The 20,330-nt window shown below is 43.9% G+C and overlaps 1 protein-coding gene and 1 pseudogene across 1 annotated transcript in view; one reads left to right on the forward strand and one right to left on the reverse strand.

Moving 5' to 3' along the window:
• Nucleotides 1-20,330, reverse strand: part of ZNF236 (zinc finger protein 236) — a 110,797-nt gene that overhangs the window by 33,804 nt on the left and 56,663 nt on the right. The window contains exons 12-19 of the mRNA XM_023512359.1: nucleotides 17,898-18,039; nucleotides 17,009-17,269; nucleotides 14,174-14,427; nucleotides 10,081-10,179; nucleotides 9,506-9,657; nucleotides 8,504-8,607; nucleotides 3,855-4,006; nucleotides 1,906-2,118 (exon numbers count right to left, since the gene is read on the reverse strand). Coding sequence (XP_023368127.1) covers nucleotides 1,906-2,118; nucleotides 3,855-4,006; nucleotides 8,504-8,607; nucleotides 9,506-9,657; nucleotides 10,081-10,179; nucleotides 14,174-14,427; nucleotides 17,009-17,269; nucleotides 17,898-18,039 — 1,377 coding nt within the window. The remainder of the gene's footprint in view (nucleotides 1-1,905; nucleotides 2,119-3,854; nucleotides 4,007-8,503; nucleotides 8,608-9,505; nucleotides 9,658-10,080; nucleotides 10,180-14,173; nucleotides 14,428-17,008; nucleotides 17,270-17,897; nucleotides 18,040-20,330) is intronic.
• Nucleotides 10,712-13,075, forward strand: LOC111724851 (annotated as a pseudogene).

Consider the following 20,330-nt stretch of genomic DNA (forward strand, 5'->3'; position numbering starts at 1 on the left):
GGGGGTCAGTCAGGAGGAGGGCTGGGGGGTCAGTCAGGAGGAGGGCTGCAGGTCCAGACCATGCAGAAAGGCCAGGAAACACACGGGGGCTAAAATCCCACATCGCTTCAGTAAAATCTGGAGAGATTTCAGGGAAGACTATAAACACTGGCCCTCACCAACATTCATAAAGAAACATGGAGATAACTGTGTTAAAATTTCTGAAGTCACCAAGAACACAACTGCCCAGTGCCAGGCGGGAGGGAGCAGGTGCTGCAGAGCCAAGCACAGCAGGCAGGAGGCGCTGGAGGGCGGCCCGGGTCTGGCCAGATGGCAACGCCACAACAAACCAAGGGAATCAAATCTGATTACAAGGCTCTAGGTTTGGGCAAAACAACACAATTTCACAAGGAACTTTTCTCCTGTGGACAAGCAAGTTAATAAAAGTTAAAAAAAAAAACTTTTTGGTTTTATTTTTTTCCCCAATGATCCAAAAGAAGAAAACCAGGACACAAATGTGAGCACATCTGAGTATGTACGCAGTGTGAGAGGACGCCAGACAGAGCCCCAGTCTGCCCCACAGCAGACTCAGCAACGCTGGGCGGGATCAGCTGCTGAGAAGGGAGGCGCACTCAGAGGGAGGGGGGCATGTCCTGGCTGACAAGCTGACCCCCTGCAGACCACAGGCGTCTAGAAATAACACCTGGATAGACCATTCTTTAGTTCATTTGAAGGAAAAGAGATAATTATTTTCTTTTTAAACTTTACTAATTCTCAAGACAGAATTTTGTTTGTTTGTTTTGTGGTTTTTGGCCGGGGCTGGGTTTGAACCCACCACCTCCAGCACATGGGGCTGGTACCCTACTCCTTTGAGCCACAGGCACCAACCACAAGACAGAATTCAGCACAACACACTAGGAACCCTAAAGGTCTCACTGGACCCTGAGTTCAGATAGACGCAGAGAAAATGGAGGCCTGAGCGCAGAGGAGTTGTGCAGATGGGCTCTTGGAGACACCACCCAGACCACAGCAGCTCCTGTTCTGATAGCCAGAGACAAATGCTGAGCTCCAGCCGTGCCAGGACAGGACAGCATGGCTCACACAGGTGTGAGGACAGATCAGAGGGTAAAGGCAACACCGTGTGCTGGCTTCACGTGCCAGATACGTGTGTGCATATGTTCAATGCTATAGTGTCCCCTGTAGAATTTACTAAACAGATGGCATCTGATAAATACAAAAAGTACAAGCACAAAAAATATCATTCTTAGAATTACCCCACTTGGCGTGGGAACTGGGCAAACTGACTTTCCTAACATTTAGGTGGCTCATGTACAAAATTATCTCCCAAACTACACAGCACCTTAGGCCAATCACACGAGATAATAAAATGGGAAGCATAGGTTTTGCCAAGGGTTAAAGTACTCCAAAAATGCTATGCCATTTCAGTGAAAGACCAGCTATTAGCTGCACATTGAGAGAAATTATATAATAAACATGATGTAATTCCACAGCATGCAGTCATTTGAACTGATGCAGATCTCTGTTTAGTAAGTTATATATACCGAGAATAAACTTGGCTGGAGGGACATTAAGCAGACTACAACATTGTACATAGCACGATATCATGTTAAAAAATTAAAATCCCTAGGACACCAGTGCATCAGCAGGGTTGAAAGAACACAAGTGCTAGAGTGAAGAGTTGCGGTGTGCGGTGACAGCACAAGTGGGTGTTTCCTTTATCGTGCCTCTCGGAATTTATCTTCCAAGAGTACACAGGGCTTCATAATCAGAAAATACTATTTTTAAATCTAGTTTTTGCTGAGCTTATGCTGTACACGGCCAGGTTAAAGGACTCTGACTAGTAAACTAATTTACCACTAAATTAACACCTAGTTAGTAAACCCTGAACCAACAAATGGACAATACCTCCTCCTTCTGTCTCCCCAGTGGCTGACACAGCAGAGGGGACCGTCTGGTGCCTCTTCATGTGCTTTTTACAATGGACGGTGGTCCGGAACCCCTCCTCACAAAAGGGACACTTGTAGGGCTTCGTGCTCATGTGAGTGGCCGTGTGCCGTGTGAGGCTGCCGTTGGTGGTGAAGGAGGCGCTGCAGACGCTGCAGCTGAACGCCTTTACTCCTGCGGCGACAGAAACGACAGGAAATGGGGCCGGGAAAACTGTCTTTCTTTACCTTAAAACTATAGCGGTCAAGAGCAAACAGAGATATGTTCAGCAAGTCACAAAACTGAAGACACTTTATCTCCTATATATAGACTCGGATTTCCAGTTGGGTCTAAGAACATGGAAATGGACACAGCACGTCTCACTGCTCGCTACTGAATCAACAGCCTCTAGGAAGCCACGTTTCTCAAAACAAGGCAAGTCCTCTCTGCTTCCATCTTTCAGTTAAGTGACAGCAGGTTAGTGGATTCTACTCCAGAAGTATTTTTCAAACCCATCTTTTCGTCATTCCCACAGCAAATAATGTAGATCAGGCCCTATCCTAAAAAATAGACTAAAACCTACATATAACACAGCCTTACTTTCCAAATCCACAGAGAGTACCCTCTCTCCTTGGCTCCAATGACACAGAAGTAAGTGCCCAGCTCCCCTCCCTGTCTCTCTCCCGGAGGCACCTGCTGAAGGCTGTGCTGGGCTCCCTCCACCTCCCAGCAGCACCTACAAGCACACTCAAGTTCCTCGCAACCATTCTTTCCAACAGCCACTGAAACCACCTCCCAATCTCCAACCTATATACTAGTTGATAAAACTTCTCCCTCTTTTGTTTGCCTGTATATTTCTAAGTGATACGCTTTCAGTTTCAAATAAAGCCTTTTGCAAAATACACACTGACATTGAATATATATGTGTAATTAATATACCGAATATATTAAATGTATTAACAACTAAAAGTAATACATTAAAAATATATTTAGGTGCAAACCATATATCTGATAAAGGTTGGTAGTCAGAATGTATTTAAAAACACCATTTGTAACTCAATAATAACTAAACAAAAAATCTTATTTAAAAATGGGTACAGAGGAAGAATGGGCATTTCTCAACAAGCACATGCAAAGATGTTCAGTGTCACTGCCACTGCAGAAAAGCAAATCAACACCACAATGAGATGCGACGTCGCACCCATAAGGACAATCACCAAAAAGACATGCAGGTGTACACGCTGGCAAGGATGTGGAGAAATCAGAACCCTCTGACACCGCTGATGGGCATGTAAAATCGTGCAGCCACTTTGGAAAAGTGTGATTAACTCGGAAGTTTTAACTGAGGTATCTTATGTCCAAACAATGTCACTCCTAAGTAAAGAAGTGAAGACATGTGCACACAAGCCTGTACACACACCTTCACAGCAGGATGACTTACAGCCAAGAAAGAGAACAAGCCAAATGTCCATCAACGGATGAACGGATAATAAAACATGGCACGTGCTACTTGTCCACAGAATGAGAGGAGGCACTGACACACACCACACAACACAGTGAACTCCGACACTGCCCCAGGAAAGAAACCAGGCAACAGTCCCCACGTCAGGTGAGCCATTCTGTGAACCGTCCGGAGCAGGCAAGTCCACAAGGCAGAGATGGACCAGCGTTTGTCCAGTGTTGCGGGTGCTGAAGGGAAATGGGGAGTGAGTGCTAATGGGTGCAGAATTTGGGGGGTATGATAAAAAGTCCCAAAACTAGACAGGGGTGATGGCTGAAGAACTCTGTGAACACACTAACACCACTGAACTGTGCTTTTTATGTAGGTGAACTGAATAGTATGTGCGTTTATAGCTCAATAAAGCTGCTTCATTAAATTGTTTTTAGACCATACGAGAGACAGAATCGTCAAGTGTGAGGCAGACAATGACCTGTGTGTGTCTTCTCGTGGGACTTGAGGACCCCGGAGGAGACGAACCCGCGCCCACACAGCTTGCACTTGTAGGGCTTCTCCCCTGTGTGGGAGCGCACGTGCTGCTTCAGATGGCTGGACTTCTTGAAGCCTTTGCTGCAGTAGTCACACCTGCAAGGCAACACAGGGCTCAGGCCGGCGCACAGCACAGCTGCACGTGGCATCTGCGGTGGGGATGTAGAACCAGCAGACGCCACCAGCACCACCAGCATCCAGCCTCCACTGTTACAGAGCCCAGGGGGCTAACGCTTACAAAATCATAAAACATAAAATATTAGCAACGACACTGGGTAGATCAAAGTCTGCTTGAGAGTATTTGTAGTCCTGAATGTATTATTTCAAAATTAGTAAACCCTGTAATAACAGGTCGCTAGCAGACATAATATATGAGTAATTAGACGTTTTTCTAAACAGAAAGAAAATTTATTCTGTGCTACTTTCTTTGCTAAGTCATTAGACACATGAAACCTCCCATTGCCTTAGAGTCAGAATTACTGCTGAGTCTACCTGCCAAGTCACACATTCCTTTGGTTTATAAAATTAAAAACAGATCGTACAAATTAATATATAAAAATATGCAGCATTATTTCCCCTTTAATTATTTCTGAATAGATTAAAATTACTTTAACAATTAAAATAATTACAAATTTCAAAATTCCTCTTCACATATTACTGAAAGTTAGTCCACTGAATAAACCCCTGTATTTTCTGTTTCCAAGTTTTCATCTCCAACAGAAAGTCCCCACACAATAGCCTCTGTGCAGACTGGGTGTCTGCAGAGACATTCCTCTGAAAGACTAAACTAAAGGCTGAAAACTGCAAATACATTCTGAAATTTCACTCCTATGTACGCATTTGGTTTCGTGAAACTATCTACTAAAAACAGAAAGCAAAGCTCTGCACCTGTAGTTCAGTAGTTAGGGTGCTGACCACATGCACTTGGGCTGGCAGGTTCAAACGCAGCCTGGAGCCTGCTAAAGAACAATGACAACTACAACAGAAAAATGGCTGGGCATTGTGGCAGGCATCTGTGATCCAGCTATTTGGGAGGCTGAGGCAAGAGAATGGCTTAAGCCCAAGAGTTTAAGGTTGCTGTGAGCTGTGACATCACAGTACTCTACAGAGGGCGACATAGTGAGGCTCTGTCTCAAAAAAAAAAAAAAAAAAGTAGAAAACAAGCAAACAATATTCCCCACAGATTTTAAAAAGATAATTCTGCAAATGAGATTGGGATTAATTCTTGTCTGCATGTCAAAGGTAAAAAATTTGTTTTGAGTATCATTAAACCACCTCTATCAACTGAGAAAAGGTTCCCTAATAAGGAAAACAATTGTATCTATTAAAACCAAACACCACCACCAAAACAATGTTGCCTATGATGTAGAGAAAAACAGCTCACCCTCCAGGGAACAATGTGACAAGCAGAACCCAAGCCACCTGAGCCCTGCCAATGGCTTCTCTCCCACCTTGGAACCAAGCTCTCTTCACATTAGACGGACACACACACACACCCCACCACCGCTGCACAGAACTGTCCACTCTCCATGCCTGGGATCCCCCACCTGCCCTACCAGCCACTGGTGTTCTTCCAGTTACTCTGACACCAGCCCAAATCGTCAAAGCTGACACTTCTAGCAGCCACGCTGTAGGACACCCTGGTGTCCGCTGGTCTTGCACAGAATCTCAGCTAACCCCTGTCCTGACACTTAAGCTGTATTCCCAAAACAAGACTGGCTTGAAGGGACTAGGGGACATGCTGAGGTCCCAGGGACAGTGCTCACAGGATAGCCCATCTGAGGTCCCAGGGACAGCACTCACAGGACAGCCCGTCTGAGGCCCAAGGACAGTGCTCACAGGACAGCCCGTCTGAGGCCCAGGGACAGTGCTCACAGGACAGCCCCTCTGGGGTCCAGCGACAGTGCTCACAGGAAAGCCTGTCTGAGGTCCAGGGACAGTGCTCACAGGACAGCCCGTCTGAGGTCCCAGGGACAGTGCTCACAGGACAGCCCGTCTGAGGTCCCAGGGACAGTGCTCACATGACAGCCCGTCTGAGGCCCAGGGACAGTGCTCACAGGACAGCCCCTCTGGGATCCAGGGACAGTGCTCACAGGACAGCCCGTCTGAGGCCCAGGGACAGTGCTCACAGGACAGCCCGTCTGAGGCCCAGGGACAGTGCTCACAGGACAGCCCGTCTGAGGTCCCAGGGACAGTGCTCACATGACAGCCCATCTGAGGTCCCAGGGACAGTGCTCAAAGGACAGCCCATCTGAGGCCCAGGGACAGTGCTCACAGGACAGCCCGTCTGAGGCCCAAGCACATCTGTGTGCAGCCTCGCTGTTCTCCAGTGGTGCTTTAGGAAAACCAGAGGCTGGAGGTTCCTTGATTTTTAGAGAATTCAAAGAAAATTACATATCCTCTCCTCAAAAAGATAATACACGCATGTAAGCATCTCTCTGCAAGGCTGGCTCCTCCTCCCTCCCTTTGCTCACATCAGGTGGAGGGCCGGGCACTGTCTTCTAGCCATTTTCCCTTCCTGGACACGCATCTCCTCAGCATTAAACGCTCCCTGTCCTGACAACTCCCTCCTGGCTCCTGCCAGCCTGACCTCTCTCCCAGTTTCAGTCTAGTGGGAAGCACTGCCTGTGTGCCATTTCTGCTCAAACATCAATCTTCCTGACTCAAAACCAAACTTTGGTCTTCACCCCCAATCCTGCTCCACCAAGGGTCCCCCTTTCCAAGTGACAATAGTTTCATACTTCTTTGCTCACATCAAAATCCTAGCATCACCCTTGTTCCTCTCACATCTTGACCTACAATAATCCCTGTGGGTTCCACTTTCTAAGTAAGCTCTGAATTGGCTGCCATTTCTTACAACAGCAGTGACTACTTTTCAATGTGCTAACCCTGGCAGGGAGCTCCCTCCTCCCACCTCACCTTCCCCACAGCCACAGTCACTCCCTGCACCGTGCAGGGTCCCCGGGCACCTGCTACTGCCTCTGTCTAAGAGAACGTGGACTCCGCCAGAGCTGACTTGCTTCTGCTCTGCTCACTAACACAGCCCTGGGCTTGGCATGTCTTGGTCCTGGACAAATGTCAAGTGAATGGACAGATGGAGGATACGTGACTACAAGTTCAGTGATGCCTGAGGAAGTGCTGAGAAGGAATCGCGTGAAAACATGATCGCACTTCAAAATAACGATGCAATATCCCAAATAACTTAACACTGAACAAACACATGTTGAACAAATGGAAGTGTAAATAAACATCTAGAGACTCAGAGAAGTCCCCAAGCCCGTGTATGTGCATCCCTGCAAAACCTGCAGAACCCAGGGCACAAAGCACTGCGCTCAGATGTTTCTGAAACTGTAAAACTCACAGAGACCTCAGGACCACCCTCTGAAGGGGAACATCTAAGGCACAGGAACACGGGTCCGAGAGACCCAGTACCTAGCCAAATCCTGCGGACGTGGAACAGAAGTGAACTAGTCTATCAAAATGTATGTGCTAGTATTAGCAAAACCTATGCATTTTCAAAATCTTAATGAAGAAGATTCTTTTTTTTTTTGCCAGGGCTGGGTTTGAACCGGCCACCTCCAGCATATGGGACCGGTGCCTTACCCTTTTGAGCCATAGGCGCACCCATGAAGAATATTCTTATGAAGTATTGTGGATCATTAGTTTTTAAGAGTGACTATAATAAACTAATGAGACATAGTTTTTTGTTAAATGGCTATGGGGAAAAACAGCATTTTAAGCAAATGACAAAATAATCAAAATAATAAAAAAATAAACATCTCCATAAAAAATAATATCCATTTTAATTTTTAATACATATATATTCATCTTTCATTTCATAGAAATAGAGGCCAGGTACAGTGGCTCACACCTGTAATCTCAACACTTTGGGAGACCAAGGCAAGAGGATCACTTGAGGCCAGAAGTTTGAGACCAGCCTGGGCAACAAGACAAGATCCTGTCCCTACAAATAATTTAAAAATTAGCCTGGTGTGGCGGTGCGCAGCTGTAGGTGTAGCTACTTGGGAGGCTGCAGTGAAAAGATGACTTGAGCCCATTAGTTAAGGCTGCACTGAGCTATGACTGGGCCACTGTGCTCCAGCTGGGTGACAGAGCGTCATTTTGAGCAATTATGTTTTCACATGATTTCCTCTAAAAATGAAAATAAATAATAATGATTTTAGTGCATACTGCTGCGTGAGTAGACAATGCATCTCAGAGCATCTCTGCAATCATGCTAGACCTTGGCACAGGGTCATAAAGCATATAGAGTCTTAGACAAAGGGCACAATATCAATCTAAGTTACCTCTGAAAACATGCTAACAGTGACTTAAAGCAGTGACAGGGAGCCAGAGGAGAGTGGCTTAATGCGCAGGCTGGAGAAGAGTGCTACATCCCAATCTCGGCCCTGTTGCTTAGTGGCAGTCGGAATGTTAGCAAGTTAATCCCCTTTGTCTTATATCTTTATTCGTAAAATGTGGATAATAATGAAACTACTTGGTAGAACTGTGGGAGAGTTGGGGCGCAGAGCGGCTGCCACGCTGTTCTGTGGGGGGTCAGGGGTGTGTGGGCTGGTCTGGGGGGACAGCCACCTGTATGAGCGCCTGCTCTGGTCCTCACTGTCCTCCAGGGTCTGGGGACGCTGTGCCTGCAGGTCGAGTTCCTCTCGGGGCGACTCTTGAATCAAACGAGTTGTCTAAAATTTAAGAGAAGTATAAAGCAGGCTAATTGAATATTTATGAATGAATATAAAACAATGAACTAAGGATAAGAACATTCATAAAATGTGGATTTAGAAAGACAAAAAAAACCAAAGAGTCCACTGAAATCATTTGAGCCAGAACAATAATAAAACTCATTTACATAGATATGATTAAATAAATACCTATTTTATTGATTTTGTGTTAACTCACTTTAATTCAAAGTGTAAGCAACTAAGAAACTGATTTTTGGTAATCTATTCTTATACATCTTAGCGAGAGATTACTCTTTCATCTGCTCTATTCTTACTGATAGAGAAAAACAATTACTACTTTCAGCAAATGCTAAGTCTCCTCGTGTCACAGACGACACAGGGGAGGAGGAGAAAAAGCTGCGATGTGGAGGGCAGCGTCCTGCATACGCAGGGCACTCACGGTAACCCAGCCCCCAGGCCCAACTGGGCGACAGCAACTGAGCTTGCACAGTTTCACTCAGAGCGCTCTGCCACAAAAGGCCCCACCGAGGAACCACCCAGATCCGGCGCCTGCTGTCAATCTGCCATTTCTAGCAGCAGAAAAATGCTCTGAAACTTCCATGGAAGGGTCCAGGCCCACCACAGGGGGAAAGCTAGTGAGAAAGGATTGTAGAGAAAGAGAATGATTGATCGATCATTTTCATCACTATTAAAAAAATTCCAAAAAAAGAAAAATCAAAACAAAATACATTTCAATGTTTCCAACTTGAGAAACTTTTTAAGTAATGCATTAAATATTTATTTTTAATATCAGCATTCACTATGTTTTCCTCCTAACACATTTCTTTTAAGATTCCATAAATAAAAATAAAATAGCATCTGCTAAACAATAAGTATGTACCCCTCAGTCAATACTCACTGCATTGATTGCATCAGAGGTAGGAACCTGCAGTAAGTTTGGCTGGTGGAAACTCGTAGAGAGGGCCTGAGACTCAAGTGTGCTGGAATCTTGTAGCTGTTGGACAGGTGGAAACTGAGTCTGTTGATTGTACGTATCGGTCACTGTAAAATCTGGAATAAATTAGGAGTTTTACAATAAAAATTAGAGTTTTACACAAACACACACACACACACATGGGTTTATAAAACAAAAATTCTATCTCTGAATTAGAGGCAGGGTTGACTTGCCAACAGGCAGGAGACTGTGCTCAGCCCACGCCACTGAGTGAAGGTTTCACAAAGCAACCACAAGCACCCAGTCCCCACCATGTCCCACTTTCTACTCCAGCACCTTTCCTTGACCAGAAACTACACGTAAGACCGTTATAAAGATCTGAGCAAACCACAAAATAGTATGTATCAATTAAAAAAAGTTATTTGGTTTGTAACCATACCTTTTAGAAGGGCCTTAAGAGAAAACACCTCAGGTGGCTGTAAAATTAAAGCCAACCTAGGTAAAGCTCATTTGCAAATTCCACTGAAGCCCACACTGACCTTGGGACAGCCCCACAGGTTCAAAGGGCTGCTGGGATGTCTGCTCTTCAAACTGACCAACGTGTCCCCGGAGAGGGTCCTGTGCAGCCACAAAGCCATCTGGAGATAAGACACAGAAATGGAGACTCACACATCTGGAAATTGCTCCCTACCGACCAGTCTGTCCAAAAGGATGGTTGAGTGAGTTTTTAAAACTCAGCCTCCTTTTCTGGAAAGACAATAGGAAGGTCACAGATACACAGATGCTTACACACACACTGCCAAAAAAAGGTACACGCATTTTAAGAAAGGGAAAACTGTAGTAAAATTCTAATACTCGGCATACAGCAATAATCTTCATCACTCATATATTGCGTCTTCTATCTCTTGGAACTGCAGAAGTCAACATGACTTGAGCGTGACGATTTTAACACAGCTATTTCCAGTATTAAAATGTGTGTATACTATTTTGGCACTGTATGTAACTATAATATGGTTAAAGCGCCATCTCTGTATTTTCAAAATATCATCCCTTAAAGTCTTCACAGTCTGTCCTAAATCTCAGTCTCATAAAAGAACACGCTGCTGTGTGATTACATTCAACAGTCACTTAGAATCTTTCTGATGTGCACTGTTCCAGGCTTTAAAGGACATGAAAAGTGTACCATCCTTCCCATAGACTAAACATCTGGGGGACAACCGTACAACAAAGCAGGGAACTGGCCAGCACATGTGGACAGGCCTGCCCAAGACAAGCAGCCTGCGCCAGACGCTCACGGCCACATCACAGAGCAGCTACCGACAGGCTCTCCTGATGAAGGAAGCGACGTGCAGCCTGTTTCTGGGACGGGAGCCTGATCTCACACAGACGCCTCGCAGAGAGTCTGCTGACCTGCCTTAGTCTGGAGGATCTATGCACAAAGTGCAATGGAATACTAAAACCACCACAGATAAAAGGAAAGATATTCTAACAATATTAAGGAATTAAAGTAGGTTACAAAAAAGTCTGTACAGAAGGACCCTAATCCACACGCACATGCCTGCCGTTCATACGGAAAAAACTGGCAGCAAGTGCACAAAAATATGGACCACAGATTTTGCAGATGTCAATCAAAGTGGATGTAGTAGATTTTAACCAAAATAAAGACTTAAATCTAAGACCTGACACAATAAAACTATAAAACTATAAGGAAAACTAAGATTTTCTGAGTAAGACCCCAAAAGCACAGGCAACAAACAAAAAATAAACAACTGGTCTTATATAAAGTAAAAAGGTTCTGCACAGAATGGAAGGAATCAAGAGTGAAGAGACTAAGTGAATAAGAAAAAATATTTGCAAATTACCCGTCCAGCCAGTGATTAATATCCAGAATATACCAGGAACTCAAATATCTCAATAGCCAAACAAACAAAAAAGAACCCAAGCAATCTGATTAAAGGATGGGCAAGAAATATGGGTAAATGATCTAAACAGATGTTTCTCCAAAAAAGACATACAACTGGCCACAAAATACATGAAAAATGTTCAACATCACCAACCATCAGGGAAATATAAATCAAAACCACAGTCAGGCATCATCTTACCCAGCATAGCTATTATCAAAAAGACAAAAAATAAGGGCAGTGCCTATGGCTCAGTGAGTAGGGCGCTGGCCCCATACAATGAGGGTGGCAGGTTCAAACCTGGCCCCGGCTAAACTGCAACAAAAAAACAGCCGGGTGTTATGGCAGGCACCTGTAGTCGCAGCTACTTGGGAGGGTGAGGCAAGAGAATCGTCTAAGTCCAAGAGCTAGTGGTTGCTGTGAGCTGTGATGCCCCAGCACTATACACAGAGTGATAAAAAGTGAGACTCTGTCTCTTAAAAAAAAAGACAAAAAGTAACACACACTGGCAAGCTTGCAGGGAAGAGGGAGCTCTTACTCCCTGCTGGTGGGAACGTGAACTAGGGCAGCCACTGAGGGGAGCAGCACCAGGCTCCTCAGAAACCACAACCAGAGCCACCATGTGATCCAGCCACCCTGCTGCTGGGCGTTCACTCCAAGGCCAGGAAATCAGCCTCCCAAAGAGAGTTCTGCACGCCCACGTTTACTGCAGCTCCTCAAGAGTAAAATCCCGTCTTTCTCGGCAAGGTGGACGGAACTGAAGGACGTGATGCCAAGTGAAGTCAGTCAGGAGCAGAAGTAACACACCACGTGTCCTCACTCACACCTGGGAGCTCATCTCACAGAAGAATAAAGTGGAGCACCATGCGCAGAGTGGGAGGGTGAAGGGAAGGGGGACAGGCAGAGAGGTGGCCAAGGAGACAAGATACAGCCGGACAGGAGGCACAGGCCTCACTGCTCCGTACCACTGCAGGACGCCTGTTAACAACAACATATCCTGGTTGGTGATTCTGGAAGAAACAAGAGTGTGGCGTGAGCATAGGAAGCAAAAGAAAACAGGCAGTGTGCAACCGTGAAGCGAAGGCTTAGTCTCGGGGACTAGAGGCTTAAAGAAAGGGACAGACTGAAACCTGAAAAGAAGGAAAAGAAAGATCCCAGCACATTAAAGGAAAGAGAAGTCCCCCAGCACCCTTCATGCTTATTCTACCAATATAATACACAACTGGGCCCACCTTACCACATCTTGGTTGATACCAACTTTATCAACTTTTCCATTAAAGCCAAACTGGACTTAGTACAGTCAATGATGGACTGTCTGTGTGCCAAGTGCATTCCTTGTATAACTGACTGTGTAATGGCTGAAACTGAGAAATTGGAGCAGAAGTATCTAGTGGCCCTCAGGATTGCCAAGGATCCAAGATTTGAACGATTACCATGCGCACACAAAGGAACCTATGCAGATGACTGCTTAGTACAGAGAGTAACTCAGCACGAGTGTTACATCGTTGCCACAGTTGAGGGAGACCTTAAACAAAGAATCTGGAAAATCCCTGGAGTTCCTATCACGTATATTTCTAACCACAGACACAGTATTGAACGGATTCCAGATGATTATGGAGCACCCTGTTTCTAATTCTTATAAGACAATGTTCCTATGCCTTTCTTCCACCAATTTTCTCTGGTAACAGTTTGTTAAACATGAAATACCATGAATTATTATTACTCTGTTCCCCAGTTTGCTTTATTATGACCTGGAGGATGTAGGTAAATACACTCACATTTGGATGCTATTTTGAAAATGATATTTTATCTCATTGATGGTCAAAGATGCAAACTCTTATGAAGAATGTTTCATTCTTTTTTGAGTTCTGTTATACAATGTGGTAATTATAGCTAACATTAGAGTAAATTTCAAATGTTCTTACCACAAAAATGTTAAGTATTTGAGGTGATAGATATATTGACTAGTTTGATTTAATTAGTCCACATTGTATTCATAGATTATAACATCACTGTGTACTCCATAAGTTTATACAAGTATAAACTGTTGGTTTACAATAAAAATAAAATTGTTGTGTCTTTTTGTTAAAAACATATATATATATATATATCCTGTCGTTCCAAACAGACAGAAGGATGCAGAATGTTCCTTCCTGGTGCAAAGAAATGATAAACATGCTAATTACCCCGATCTGATCATTACATCACTGTGTACCCCATACTGTGTACCATGGTCAATTAAAACAACTGTTTAATCACACACAAGAATACACGGGGTGGAAAACAGCATCACTCTCCCACACAAGGACACACAGCACAAACTGTGACTTAGAAAGGTTAAAAGACACAGAATGGGCTCGGCGCCTATAGCTCAACCGGCTAAGGCGCCAGCCACGTACACCTAAGGTGGCGGGTTCGAATCCCCAGCCCGGGCCCGCCAAACAACAATGACGGCTGCAACCTAAAAATAGCCGGGCGTTGTGGCGGGCGCCTGTGGTCCCAGCTACTTGGGAGGCGGAGGCAGGAGACTCGCTTGAGCCCAGGAGTTGGAGGTTGCTGTGAGCTGTAATGCCATGGCACTCTGCCCAGGGGGACAGCTTGAGGCTCTGTCTCAAAAAAAAAAAAAAAAAAAAAAGACACAGAATGGAGGGAGCAGGATGGACTGCCTCCGGGTGAGGGCTGCAACTCTCAGTGAGATCATTTTGAAAATTCAAATTTCTGAAACATTCACCTTCGTCCGTGTCCAGAGGCTGGTCCGTCAGCTGCTGTCCAAGCCCTGCCTCCTCTGTGCCCACCACGTGTGGTGGCTCCAGGTCCAACATGGCCTCGGGGTTGGCTGCGACCACCTCTGCAGGCTGTGGCAGCTCCCCGCTCTCCATCTCCACCTGCATCTGGGCCGAGACCTGCACACCCTGCTGGTCCACGGCACTGTCCCCTACTGAGGCCACATGCTGATGCTGCTGGAGCTGCTGGGCAAGTTCGTACCTTCAGAAAAATTAGTAACAATTCATACAATTAGATGCTCCCAAAGATCTGTGGTTACTTACAAGGGATACAGCTGTTCCTGCAGGTTCTAAGTTACTAAGTAACACTTGCTATTCTTAAATCATTTCATTTGGAGTCGGATGGCAGTCCAGGCCAACAAGAAGCCCCACTGAGGATCAAGGAGGACCAGGCTGCCCATCCCAAGTGCCTTCACAGGCTACAAGACGCAAGGGCCCAGCGAGGGCCCTTGGAATTTTTTAAAGTTCTAAAACAAAGATGCCACATACTTAAAAGTAAAACTCTGCCAACGCAAATTCTGTGATGAGCTCATCTTCAGAAACAGAACTGCACTTAATGAGGCCATGCCTGAAATATCGGACCAGGTTCACTACCAAACTTGTGCACAGACATGGAGGGCAACATCCAGAGGCTGCCTCATATGGTCCAGGGCCGCAGACGCTTTCTGTGACCAACGCGCTACAAGACACTTAACATGAGGCCCAGGGCCAGACTGACATTCATGGTGCTTTTAGCGACATTTATGTGCATAAAATATATCTAGTTTATTTCATAAATGTCAACGATTTTGCTTCCAAAAAAATAAAAAAGATGAACAATGAATTCAGTGAAGGAATCTAGGATCTTAGAAGAAGCACCTCAGTCATCGTCTGATGACCAGACTAGGTGATGTGACAGCAGCTGAGACAGCAGGCCATCCCCTCCCCTCCCCAATACCCCCAAGGCCAGACCCACATGAGCTCCATCACCTGCTCTACTTCAGGATCTTGCGGATCGGCCTACTCAGAATTTCATTCTTAATTCCAAATAAAACTTCTGAATTTTTTGATATCAAAAATAGTTCCTAAAGCAACAATGACAACTGCAACAACAACAACAAAAAATAGCTGGGTGCTGTGGCAGGCACCTGTAGTCGCAGCTACTTGGGAGGCTGAGGCAAGAGAATCACTTAAGCCCAAGAGTGGGAGGTTGCTATGAACTCTCTACCGAAGGCACATAGTAAGATTCTATGTCTCAAAAAAAAAAAAAAAAATCATCAATTCCCAGTGAATTTCACTGTTCAAGGGAGAACCAAAACATAACACATAAGAGCAACTGCTCAGGACACACAGATTCACCTTCATAGTGACAGTCCTGGCACAGCAAGGCAGTGGCACGCAGCACCCGCCACTGCCCTCCCCCCCAAACAGGTCTCATGTGGTGACTGGGGGGGGGGGGGGCCTGCTTTCTGTTTGCTTGCTTGTTTTCTTTTTCCATGAAAGTTTACTATAATAACGTTTTGTACCTCTCTTTAATATAGGATACATGGTATTTGAGGAATTCCCAACCCCTCAAATAAAGGCAGTAAACCTTGTAAGCAGACTCAAAGTGCACACAATCTATAAGAGAAAAGCGCCCGGCACAGCAGGGTGACAGGCTCAAAGTCTGACCCTGACCCCTACTCATGTCCCTCCGTGCAACCCATGCCAAATAGTGTCCACTTAATAAAGCAGCTGTACCACTTGGGGCCATAAACAAGGGCGTAAAGACCACACTCCCAACTCTGCCACACGAAGCACCTGGTAAAGGCCAGGCTTCCTGGCACAGAAATGTGACTGACCGTGCCCCTGAGCAAGCCAGGCCCCATCTTCTCAGCATGGTGAACTCTGGGCCCACTGGGGACCAGTCCTCCTGCTTCAGTGTGCATCGGGAGCACGTACGCACCCTTGGCCCATAGTTCCCAGACACGCAGGCAGCAGCTTACTTCCCCCACAGAGCCTAACAACACTGAGTGTGTGAGTGGCAGGAGGCCCCTACGTGACACCTCCAATATCACCTTTCCTGAGACTCCCACATGTGAACGCAGACTGGTAATGTCAGAACAAAACACAGAAGACCCTATCACAGTTACCTGAGCCTAGTATTTGATGTTTGTTTTATAGGGAACATCTGAGCAGACGAATCTGAGTTAAATGCTATCCAGAAGCAAATGTGGGGCAGCAGGTTTAACATTCTTCCATGACAGGCCTAGCAACTCTTACTTCAAATCTCAGATGTGCTGTGGCCCCAGTGCTACTCAGAAATGCTTCTCTTTAGGATGACCTCTACCTAGAGATGAGCCACCCTTTCACCAGGTAAGAACTGAATGACAGATTTAAGGAATATGTAAAACGTGTGCTTTTCAAGTGGACAGCATGGAACAATACTGAAGGGTTTGTGACAAAACGCCTAGAACCAAAGAGTTGCCTCAGAGTCTCTTTTCAGGCACCTCCACACCCTGACTGTGCTGGACACAGTCCAGAATTTCATCTAATTGTCAACTCCCAGCTTCAATACAACTTGCAGAACACTCAGCCCAACACAAATCCTTCAATATTAAGTTAAAAATCAAAACTTTAGTCCTTCATAGCCTATGGCTCTCGTTACATCCTTAGACACTGATACTTAAGTTTCTTTAGCCCAGCGACTCTAAGCTAGAAAAAAATAATATTAAGAATCAGAGACAATTTTTCATAAAAACATTACTCATCACCATTTGGGAATTATAAAAATTATAAAAAGCAGCCATCAGAATTATACATACCTATGGGTTTTCATGTGCTTTTTGCAATTTAGTGAGGTCTTAAATGTTTTCTGGCAATAGGGACACATGTAAGGACGAAGGTCATTATGTATACCCATGTGTCGCCTCAAGCTGCCACCGGTAGTAAATGCTCCGTTACATATCAGACACTTGAAAGACTTGAGTCCTGTGTGTGTTCGGACGTGTGCTTTGAGCACTCCTGCAGAAACAAAGCCTCTCCCACACTGAGAACATTTAAAAGGTTTTTCACCTGTATGTGACCTAAAGAAATAAAATTGTACTGAGTAAGTTTCTAACACTTTTATAACGCTTTATAGCTGTAATACACTTTTGTATATTATTTCATTTGCTCATCACATTTTTTAAGCTAAGCAGCAAAGATGTAGCTCTGTGCATTTCACAAATGAGGAAACCTGAGAGTCAGAGGAATTAAGCCTGACGTCACACAGTGGCATGTAAATGAGACAAAACTAGAACCCACGTTTTCTAAGTTCTATACTTGTTCATGACATTGTGCCGTCTCCCACGATCAAGTCTGTATTTTCTTTTCACCATTGTTAGCACCAAAAATTAATCTAAACTCTGAGGGATACACTTGAACAACATAAACCCAGTTCTAAAGAAATAAACCAAATGCTTCTTTGATGTTTCCTGGAAATTGCAAATCCTGAAATACCTGGTAGGCGTGTAAATAAAATTCAGTGGCAGCTTCTGAGTCAGAGTGAAGACAGGGAAGAATGGCAACATCAATCATCAAATACATCCGAGGCCGATGTGAAGGCTTAGACACCAGAAACTCAAACTACCGTCCTAAAAACTCTGGACATCACCAGCTCGCTAAATCACTGTCCTCACACTAAATTTCCATCCTTGAACCTTTTCACCTTACCTGATGTGTTGTTTAAGGTGGCAGGATTTTTTATATGCACGATGACAATAAAAACATTTGTAGGGTCTATCTGCTTCATTTACAAAATTATTATTAAAATAACTTTGGAAAAACTGGTTTCTTGGAATGGGCTGGATAAGACCTACAAAAAAAGAGAGAGAGAGAGACAGTAGGAATAATTCCCTATCAGTAATACCATAAACCTGAACATCACAAGCTATCTGCTTTACCTACAAGATGAAAATCCCGGTGAGTTAAAGTTGAGATTCCAGGGTTGCAACTAACTATAATTATATTAGAAACTGGCCATTTAAAAATTGCCTACAGGAAAAAAATTTCAAAAAATTTGGAACATATGAGTCTGGTGTATGTTTGGAAGTGTATTTTCTCAAAATGAGAATTATCTATATTGTCACAATTACTTCACTTGATTCTACAGCCATTTTTAAATGGATTTCTACATTTATTTTTTATCTGGATATTTGTTGACATGGAATTTACATAACTATGCCCCCAGTTTAATCAGGATTTTAAATGCCATCTTTATTCAATATGAATACTATACACTAGCTGCCATAGGAAATTCAAAACATGTGATTCTAATATGATCTTTTGTTCTAAAAAAGGTCAGTGTCTTTATAGACACTTTACTAAAAGGACATCTACAAATAGCAAAATGATTAACTCCAATATTTCACATTTTATACACACTTACTATATAAAGAATTCCTTCAGGCTAACCACCTACTAAATGGGACTTGATTGAGCTACTAATATGCAAATCAGGGCACCTGGGGGTCACACTCTGAACTCTTGAATGTGGCCTGCTTTTTTACTGGATACAATCTTTGATTACAGATCAATGAAAACATAATTAAAAATAGCTATACAAAATTTAATTATATGAGGAAAAAAGACTCAAAACTGACATAGGACATTATAAATGAGAGAATTACATAAACAGAATTACTGAATCAAAGCTGTGCTCAGACAGATAAATTAACATACCTTTAGCCAGATTCAAAACAAAAGAGAGAAGACACAAATAAATGAAATCAGAGATAAAAACAAGACATTACAGCTGATACTACAGAAATCCAAAGTACCATCATCAGAGACTACTAACTACATGCCAACAAACTGGAAAACCTACATGAGATGGATGAGTTCCCATCTACATACAACCTACACCTACCAAGACTGCACCAGGAAGAAATCCTAAACCTGAATAAGCCAGTGAGAAGGCCCAACACAGAAGCAGTAATAAAAAGTCTCCCATCACGAAAAGCCCAGGACCTGACAGCTTCACTGCTGAATTCTACAAAGCATTCAAAGAATTAATACAATCCTACTTTAACTATTCCAAAAAACTGAGGCGGAAAGACTGTGTGTCCTCCCAAGCACACCCTGAAAGACCTACATCATTCTGATACCAAACCCAGACGAAGACACAGTAACAACAGGAACAAAAAGCCATAAGCCAAATACCCTTCACAAATACTACAGAGTACTAGTGAAGAGAATCCCTCATAAACACTGGGTGGTACTAGCAAAGAGAATTCAATAACATATTTAAAAGATTCCTCACGATCAAGCGGAATTCATCCCAGGGACGCAAGGATGGTTCAACATATACAAATCAATCAGTGAGACACATCCTATTAAGAGAATGAAGAACAAAACCTTTACGATCATTTCACTGCTGCTGAAAAAGCATATGATGACATTCAACAGCCCTTCATGATAAAAATCCTGGTATAAAAAAACATAATCAACACAGTAAATGCCACATGTGACGGGACTATTACATTATCATACTGAAGGGAGAAAAGCTCAAAGCCGGTCGTTCCGCTAAGATCTGAAAGAGACGGGGTGCCTACTGGTTCTACTATTAACAAGTTCTGCAAGTTCTAGCTGGAGCACTCAGACAAGAGAAGAGGCCAATAAATGCATCCAAACTAGAAAGGATGAAGTCAAATTATCCTTGTTTACAGATGCTATGATTTTATACCTAGAGAAGGCTAAAGACTCCACACATAAAAATTATTAAAATTGATAAACAAATTCAATAAAGTTGCAGGACACATTAACATATAAAACCAGCTATATTTTTCTATGCTAATAGTAAACAATCTGTTAAAAAAAAAAAAATACTCTATAACTACAAATAAAATACCTAAGTATAAAAATTTTTTTTCTGAGACAGAATCTCACTGTTGCCCTCAGTAGAGTGCCATGGCATCACAGCTCACAGCAACCTCAAACTCTTGGGCTTAAGGGATTCTCTCACCTCAGTCTCCCAAGTAGCTGGGACTGCAGGCGCCCGCCACAACACCCAGCTATTTTTTTTGCAGTTCTCATTGTTGTTTAGCTGGCCTGGGCTGGGTTCAAACCCGTCACCTTCAGTGTATGTGGCTGGTGCTATAACCACTG

The sequence above is a fragment of the Otolemur garnettii genome, unplaced genomic scaffold, assembly GCF_000181295.1.
Source record: "Otolemur garnettii isolate 467f Iridium unplaced genomic scaffold, OtoGar3 scaffold00027, whole genome shotgun sequence".
NCBI lineage: Eukaryota > Metazoa > Chordata > Mammalia > Primates > Galagidae > Otolemur > Otolemur garnettii.